Source organism: Chiroxiphia lanceolata, chromosome 14 (genome assembly GCF_009829145.1).
Source record: "Chiroxiphia lanceolata isolate bChiLan1 chromosome 14, bChiLan1.pri, whole genome shotgun sequence".
NCBI classification, from domain to species: domain Eukaryota; kingdom Metazoa; phylum Chordata; class Aves; order Passeriformes; family Pipridae; genus Chiroxiphia; species Chiroxiphia lanceolata.
In genome coordinates, this window is record NC_045650.1 from 3,539,715 (window position 1) to 3,548,097 (window position 8,383).

The window sequence follows — 8,383 nt, forward strand, 5'->3', positions numbered from 1 at the left end:
TTCTGCTCAACCAGAAACCAGCTCTGCCTTTGCCTGGAGCGTAGATGGAAGCTCAGGAAAACTGAATCCAGCCCCAGCTGCCCTCAGAGGCAGAAGGAACAGCCACAGTGCTCTGTTGCTTCCTCTCTTCCTTTAGTAGAACTAAAGCTGACATGCATACCATGGACTGCTGTACCAGACAGGAAATACATGATACGTACTGAGCTCAGCCAGGAAAAGTCGTGTTAGTGGGGACAGCGTTGGCGGCCGGTCCGTGATTTCCTTTGGAATGCTCTTCATCCGAGTGTCTCCTTTCCCGGTGCTTGTGCTTGGCATTTCAGTGTTGGCAAAGGTGACTTCTTCAGGTTGTGGTGCTGCAGCAGCACCTGCCATTGCAGAGTTCCTGAGGATCTGTGGCAAGAATTAGTTTATGTCAGAAAGGTGGCTTGCAGAGATGCCCTGAGATCATATTTCAAAAGCAAACCCCTGGGAAGATGCTGTTGGTCACAAATCAGGCTCTTAAACTGTCTCTTGCTGCCCACTTCACCAAATGAATGGACGAGAAGAAAAGAGTGGATTTACACGAGTTCATGGGCAGTTTCCTCTTCAATTTTCATGCATTTTCTCAACTAGGTTGTGCAGAGGGGCAACTAATCTCTAGGGCCCAGTTATTGCTGTGTGTCCTGCAAGGGACACTCTGACTCAATTTGGAAGTTCAAACCCCCTTTTCCAGGGGTCACTGGCTGGGCTAAAACACCATGACATGGCAGCACTCCAGCCCTCACAATCTTCAGTCCCAAAAAGCAAGTACTGTCTGCTCAGGAACTTGTAGCTCTGAATGACACCAAAGGCAGTGCATACCAAAGCTGGCACTTACTGATTTCATTCCTTCGGGCTTTGCTTTGACATTTTCCTTCTCTACTTGCTCTTCTTCACCCTCTTCTCCAGTAAGAGATGGAGCCAGTAAAGGTTCTGGTGCAGCTGTTGTGAACCTCTCTGCATGGGAGCTCCTGGCTGCATTGAGCAGAGGACTCATGTTGGTGAGACTACTGGATTTTTCTAAAAATGGATGCTGCCCAAAGGAAAAAACAAAGAAAGAAAGGAGCCATTACTTTCCAAATGCAGTTTCCCACAGGCTCCAGCGGGATTCCTCTGGTTACCAACAATACACATCAGGAGGACTGAGGGCACCATCTCCACCTCCAACTTCATGCCCAGGACCTTGCTATCCCAGGCAAACGTGGCCCATAAGGCCATTAATCAATTTCTCAAGGTGTCTTCAGCAAGGAGCTTTGCCTTGCCAGTGCTCTGGGAATGCCACTTGCTGTCTCGGGCCTTTTTCCATTTCAGAAAACACAAAGGACTCCCTTAGGTTCGTCTTCTCTAAAGACTTGGGCTATTTTAGGTGTGAAAACTGCTGAGGAGCATAAGCCCCTCCTCGGGAAATTCCCGTACCTCTAAGCAAGGTCAATGCCAGGCCTGTGTGTTGTTCTGAAGAGCACTGAGGTGGAGGTTCTCAGCACCCAGACAAGAGCAGGGACACAAGGGGCAGAGCGCTGATGGACTCAGCTCTGGCTTGCAGGGAGAGCAGTGTCTGCATTCCCCCCCTGCCCCTCCCTGTGCTGGCTGCCACCTTCCTTCCCAGCAGGGACAGCCCAGTGGCACCTTCTGCAGCTCCCTCTCTCTGCCACAAAACCTGCCAGAACCCTGGAGCACTTCTGGCCTGCTTGAATGTGCCAGGCAGCAAATGGGGCTGGGACAAGGCCCGCTCAGCTGTCTCTCCTTGGGTGGCAGAAACCTCAAAGAGCGAGGCAGGAGGGACAAGCTGGGCCCCCTCTGAGGCTCACAGTGAGCTCCCCACAGCCCCTTCCTTCTCCCAGGCCATTAATACTCTGACCACTTGGCTGGGACTGCTTCCTTGGGTCCCCCTCCACCAACACCATTTCAGGCCTCTGGACCTGCTGTTATTCTACTCCAGATCTTTCGCCACCAGGTACAACCAAGTGTCCTCCCAAAGTACAAGCCAGGGCCACAGACAGGACCAGATGGTGGACAGAGGAAAGACTCAGAGCAATCTGGTCTAGTTGAAGCTGTCCCTGCTCGTTGCAGGGGGGTGATGCCACTTAAAAGTCCCTTCCAAGCCAAACTTTCCTAAAATGCTGCTTAGTTGTCATTTGAAAAGCACCAAGACTGGAGATTAGTGGGAGAGGAGGCCTCCTGATGCCTCTGAGTTTAGCTGATGACAAAGCCCATCCCTGGACAGCGCTTTCACCTGCAGCCACTTTACCTTCAGCAGCTTCCTGGCCGTCCATCGACGCTTCACCTTCCGGTTCAGGCAACAATGCAGGAATGAATGGAACACAGGTGACAGTTCTCTGGGACTCTCCAGCTCGGGTGGCTTGTTCTGAGCCTTGGGACAAAGGAAACACAAGACAGCCATTAACCATCCCTCCCTGAGGGGAAGAGCTCCAGCACAGACCAGTTCTTGCTTTCTGAGAGTTGACCTGGGGCTTCTCCAGGAGCCCTGATCAACATTTGAGTTTAAGGAAGCAGAGAATTTTCAGCATCCAGACCAGTCCTGCTAATTGCCTTCATCTCTTTTTGCTGCCTTCTGCAAGGCAAATGCAATCCAAAAGAAGTCTTCCAAGAAAAGTCAGGAACCTTTTTCTGAAGGACTGCAAGACTGACATTTTCCATAATTGTTGCCTTCCTCAGGAATTAACTGTGCAGCATTTAACTTGGTTTCAGCTCTCAGTCATGGGGTTTTATCCCAGTATACCTTCCTGTGCCATTGCACACTCCTTTGGTGTAAGAGTGGGTCATTTCATTTTAGGGAATTAGCCTCTGAAACTGGAAACTTGAAAATACATTGGCTTACTACAAGGAGCTGTGCTAGAACCTACTTTTAGAAATGTACTGGCTAATGCATAATTGTGGCAGTACTAGAAGCAGTGACCTGCCCTGAAAGGCTCAGGTAAGCAGTGGGCACTGGTCCAAGTTTGAAAAGACTTCTGGCCTGCAGATACCCTTGAAATGCTTTTCACAGTAATTCTCCAACGGGAGAATCCTGCTGCTGAAAAATTCCTGCCATTGGGAGATCCAGCTGCAAGGGAGTTCAAAGAGCACAGGAGGAATTCAAGCATTGTTGGAGGCCAGAATGGCCCATTTCTGCACTGGCACATGTCGCTTCTCCTGTGAGCAGATGTGCTCCAGGACACTTTTAGACGTGGGCCTTGGTGGGACTAGCTCAAGCTGATGGGAGTGGGAGAAAGATATGGCTCAGGGGAGAAAGGCAGGGCTCTCTGACAGTATTTGCACCTTACCTCTGGAGAACCATCCACCATTTCTAGTGCCGTCATCCCAAGGGCCCAGATGTCCACTTTGGCATCATATCTGTCTCTTCTCAACATTTCGGGTGCCATATAGAAAGGAGTCCCGTGAACTGATGTCTGTTTCGTCTGCCAACGGAGGAGCCAAACACAGGAGCCAAAACCAACTGCAGACAAAAAGAAACAGTGTTAAAACCAGCTTGAATTATGAAAGCAAGCACAAGAATTCCCCACTGTCAGTCTGAGAGCACAGTGTTGAATCTAGCTGGAAGAGTGGCTGTGCTCTGTTTCCTCTGGAAGGGACATACCCAAACCAAAGGCACTCTTGACAGCCTCATCCTCTCTAGAGCTCTCTGCACATTGCAACTCTGCTCTCAGCTTACAGCAGTGGGCTGGGCACTCCCACCAGCACCACTTCTGGGGAACTGGCAGACACTCAAAGGCAGCCCCAGACCCTGCCTCCCGGGAACGCTGTGCCTGACCAAGAACACCTACTCAATTTGACAGATCCATCCATTCCCAGAAGAATATTGTCACTTTTGATGTCTCTGTGGATCACTCGATTTGAATGAAGGAAGTCCAGGGCTTTCAGGCACTGAGATTAAACACAGAAAAGACAAGGGGAAAAATTAATTAGGCTGATTTTATCACACAAAAACGGAAATGGCTCTAAAAGATCAAATTTCCAGGTGAAACATCAGTTGTTGTTCCACACTGTCCCCTCCAAACCCAGGCAGTCTGTGCTGTGCTGCAGTGGCTGTGCTCTCTCCATCCAGGTGACAAATGATGGTTTGCCAAAAAGAGAAAACATCCCTCCCTTCACTAAGAACTGGAACACTTCAGGGGTGAAGTCTGCACGAGAAAGCTTTTATTGCTGGCCTTGAACAGCAGACTCGGAAGTGGCATGTTAGTCTCTTTTCAGAAGCAAACAGCATTTTGGGTGCAGGGATATTCTTTTAAGCTGGGGAATGTGAGAAATGACTCTCTACTTATCTCTGCAGTTAGGTCAAAATTCTGCCACCAGCATGTCTGCTTTTACAGGCAAAGACTGCAGTGCAGACATGCTCCAGTTTCAAGAGGCAAAGTGAGAATATTAAATAAAAAAAAATGAAATTAAACTAAAAAAGAAAGTACAACAACATTATAGGAGGATAATAACAGAGTACAAGAAATGCAGTGAGACTGGCAGGCCGTTCACTTGGATGCTCTTTTCTTCTCCACATCATAACAGCGACGCAGAAACAAAGCTCTGAACAGGAAATCACTCCTGTTCTTACCACCTTTTGCAAAGAACCATCCTGTCCAAGCTGTCAGAAGCAAGAGTAGCATCCCTTACCTCCCGACTGATAGAGGCTATCATCTCTTCCTCAAGAACTTGTTTGTAAGTGACATTGCCTAAGGTGCATCCCTCCACATATTCCATCACCAGCCAGAGTTCTTCATTGAAAAGGTAGCTGAAAGAAGAAACCCACAGCATGGAGATGAATGGGCACAGCTCAATGACCTTAGGGGAAAGACTGCAGTTGAGTTTTCTTGCCAGGTCACTTGTAAATGAAGAGAGAATCTGAGCAGGCTAAATGAGAAAGGCTCATCTGTGGAAAAGGAGATGTCTTAGATGGCAAGCAAGGCAAAAATGCAGTTTAGTGACAGCAGAGAGAAATCTGGAGCCAGGACATTGCCATCAGCTGCTTCATCATCTTAACTCATCCCTTCCACCTTGAACTCCAGGAAGCAGGCAACACAGACTTCTCCCCGGGAGGAGGGTGTGCACCACTGAGGGCAGATGTTGGTCAACCCCTTGGAAAGCATTGCATAAAGTGCATTCAGAAAGAGGGAAAACCATTTAAACACTGGCACACTGTGTGGTTGTGCAAACAAGAGCCTAGTCTTCCTGGCATCCACAGCAACAGAAAGTAGAGGGAAAACCCCAAGGGCAATAATTTCTAGGAGGGTTTATCAGCACGTATCATTAAGGCACAGAAAAGATGATCAGTTTGAAAAAAACCAGACCCCAAAAGAAGAGGGAGGTAGTGAACTGAAGGGCTGTGGCTTTAGGAAGACATGGCAGATGCTAGTTTTGGAAGACATGCTTCAAACTACCTATACCAGAAAAGGCCAAGGCAGACACAAGGCAAGCTCCTCCCATCCACTGCAGGTGGAGGAGTTGAGAAATAATGAAGAGCTCCATGTTCTTCCAGTGACCAGTGTGGCTTTTTAGCCTTTGGCTTGCAGTGTGTCAATGATGTGATAATCCCAGAACCACTCACCTGTCTATATAGCGAACGATATTGGGGTGCCTCATTCTCTTAAGGACCGTAACTACGTTTACAGCTTTTTCACTTTGATGCTTTTGGTCTCCAAGAAAAATCTTCTTGATGGCCACCTAAAAGGAGATTGAGAAGTCTGTTGCACAGGACCACAGCGCACGTGGAGCAGGTGTTTTTGGAATGATGGAGCCAGGGTGGGCCAAACTGCCTGGGATTAGACACCAGAGCTTCTTAACTGACAGGACAAGAGACGATTCCTCCACTCGCCCTTGTGTGCCAGTTACAGGACACATAGCTAGAGACATTTTGCCTTGTAAACTCTGGACAAATGGTCTGCAAACAATCAATCCATAATGGGGGAAATCCCATCCTAAAAGGTCATGGAGGTTTCACAAAAAAAGATACAATCCCAGGACTTTGTAACATCTTGAAGTTGGATTTTGCTGTTCTAAAGAACGTTTTTTAACCCAGTTCCTATTTGCAGTTCTTTTCTGGGTTTGAAAAGGAAGAACCCATTCTAGGGTATTTTATGGATGTGCCCGGGGTTATGAGCAGCGCTCAGGGCCTTTCGATCCCTTGCAGACTCCTGCACTGTAAGTGCACTTCCCAAGTGCAGCCCTGCAGCTGGGGAAGGAGCCACCAAGTAGCTGATGCATTAGCATAGTCAGTAAATAAGTCTGAGCAAAGGTGTCCTTCTCTGAAAGATACCGCTGCCCTCCTTGCGTTCTTTTGGGGACTTAATAAGGACAAGGTCTGTCCAAACTGTGCGTTGCAGGCTGACACTTGTCTGCCCTCAGAGGAACAGTCTGTGCAGCAAAGATCTCGTGGCCACCCAGAGCTGTGGCCACAGCTCCCAGCGGAGGGGAAAGCACTCGAGAGCTGCAAAATCTGCCGGGGGTGCTGGCCCTTACCTGTCCTCCTGTGGCAATGTCAACTCCTCGGAAAACAGTTCCAAAAGTCCTAGAAACAGAGCAGCAGCCAAGAAAGGAGAAGGCGTTTAGGCCCTTGGCCAGAAAGCCAGCCCAGAGAGCAGAGCTCTGCTGCCCAGAGTGTTTATAAAACACTCGGCTTCAGCCAGCAGCCCAGCAGCCCAGCAGCCCAGCAGCCCTCTGCCATGCAGGGTGGCCAGGAGAAAACATAGGACATACTCCACGTCCTGCTCCTTGTTACAGGCAAGAGACTGCCAGCATCGAGTTGTCTTTGACAATGCCTTCTGACCACAGTTATTAAATACTGATCAGGACTGACAGACAGGAGGATGTAAGCCCAGTGTCTGCCCATGTTTGCAGCTTGCCCGACTGCATGCTTGATATGACACCAGCAAAATCCCTGGCCCATGGTTTGGTGGAAGTAGCTGAGATTGGACTTACCCTTGGCCAATTTGCTGCTGTAAAGTGTATTTCTTCATAGGGTTCCCCTCATTCACATTGTCCTCTGAAAGAAACAACATGAAAGATGCTCATGTGAAGCAGAGATACCACCTTCCAGCAGATCTGAAAGGCAGCCCCGCTGTGCGGGGCTGTGAGCCCTTTGTAGTCAGCTGGTAACAACAACAATCACAAGAACAACAGAGGGAGCTCTGAAGCACAGATGGCTCCACAAACACTCTGTTCCTTTAGTACAGCTAAAGTTGACATGTATACCATGGACTGCTCTACCAGAAGGGAAATACATGATACGTACTGAGATCAGCGAGGTAAATACTTGTTTGTGGGGATATCAGTCGTGGCTGGTCTGAGCTTTTTCTCCCTGTGCTGGTTTCCCCAGAGCTTTTCTTCCCAGTGCTTGTTTTCTGTGTGCATTTTTTCCCAATGCCTCTTTTGCCAGTGCTTGTGCTTGGCATTTCATCATCAGGAAAGGAGACTTCTTTAGGTTGTGGTTCTGCAGCAGCAGCTGCCATTGCAGAGCTCTTGAGGATCTGTGGCAAGAATTAGTTTATGTCAGAAAGGTGGCTTGCAGAGATGCCCTGAGATCATATTTCAGATGCAAACCCTTGGGAAGATGCTGTTAGCCACAAGTCGGGCTCTTAAACTGTCTTTTGCTGCCCACTTCACCAGGTGAATGGACGAGAAGTAAAGAGTGGATTTACACGAGTTCATGGGCAGTTTCCTCTTCAATTTTCATGTGTTTTCTGAACAAGGCTGTTCAGAGAGGCAGGTACCCCCAGGGCACAGTTATTGCTGTGTGTCCTGCAAGGGACACTCTGACTCAACTTGGAAGTTCAAAACCCCTTTTCCAGCTGTCAGTGGTTGGGTTGAAGCACCATGACATGGCAGGGCTCCAGCCCTCACAATCTTCAGCCATGAAAAGCAAGCTCACTCTGATCACAAGTTCTGAATTACACCAAGGTAGTGCTAATTACTCTGGCACTTACTGATTTAATTTCTTCAGCCTCTGCTGCTCCAACAACAGCCATGGGTTCATTGTCCATTTGCTCTTCTTTCCCCTCTTGTCCAGAATCAGAGGGAGGCAGCAGAGGTTCTGGTGCCGGTGTTCTGGGTCTTCTGACTGCATCAATCCGAGGAGCCATCTTGGCAAAACTCTTGGATTTTTTTAAAAACCAAAGAAGAACAAAAGGAGCCGTTACTTTCCGAATGCAGTTTCTCACAGGCTCCAGTGGGATTCCTCTGGTTACCCTCAATACACATCAGGAGGACGTAGGGAACTATCTAGACCTCCATGTTTCCTCTAAGGAAAGGCCAAGACAGATGGCACTGGAGAAGAGAAGGTCCACAGCTGTTTCACCTGCAGCCACTTTACCTGCAGAAGCTGCCTGGTAGGCCAACGGGGCCTCACATTCCACTTTAG

At 48.7% G+C, this 8,383-nt stretch overlaps 1 protein-coding gene across 1 annotated transcript in view; it reads right to left on the minus strand.

Annotated features, from left to right (window-relative positions):
- Positions 1 to 8,105, minus strand: part of LOC116794030 — an 84,458-nt gene extending 76,353 nt beyond the window's left edge. Inside the window, exons 1-9 of the mRNA XM_032702346.1 lie at positions 7,950 to 8,105; positions 7,259 to 7,493; positions 6,946 to 7,009; positions 6,487 to 6,535; positions 5,576 to 5,691; positions 4,645 to 4,762; positions 3,804 to 3,903; positions 3,303 to 3,475; positions 2,267 to 2,389 (exon numbers count right to left, since the gene is read on the minus strand). Coding sequence (XP_032558237.1) covers positions 2,267 to 2,389; positions 3,303 to 3,475; positions 3,804 to 3,903; positions 4,645 to 4,762; positions 5,576 to 5,691; positions 6,487 to 6,535; positions 6,946 to 7,009; positions 7,259 to 7,493; positions 7,950 to 8,105 — 1,134 coding nt within the window. The remainder of the gene's footprint in view (positions 1 to 2,266; positions 2,390 to 3,302; positions 3,476 to 3,803; positions 3,904 to 4,644; positions 4,763 to 5,575; positions 5,692 to 6,486; positions 6,536 to 6,945; positions 7,010 to 7,258; positions 7,494 to 7,949) is intronic.
- Between the last annotated feature and the right edge of the window lie 278 nt (positions 8,106 to 8,383).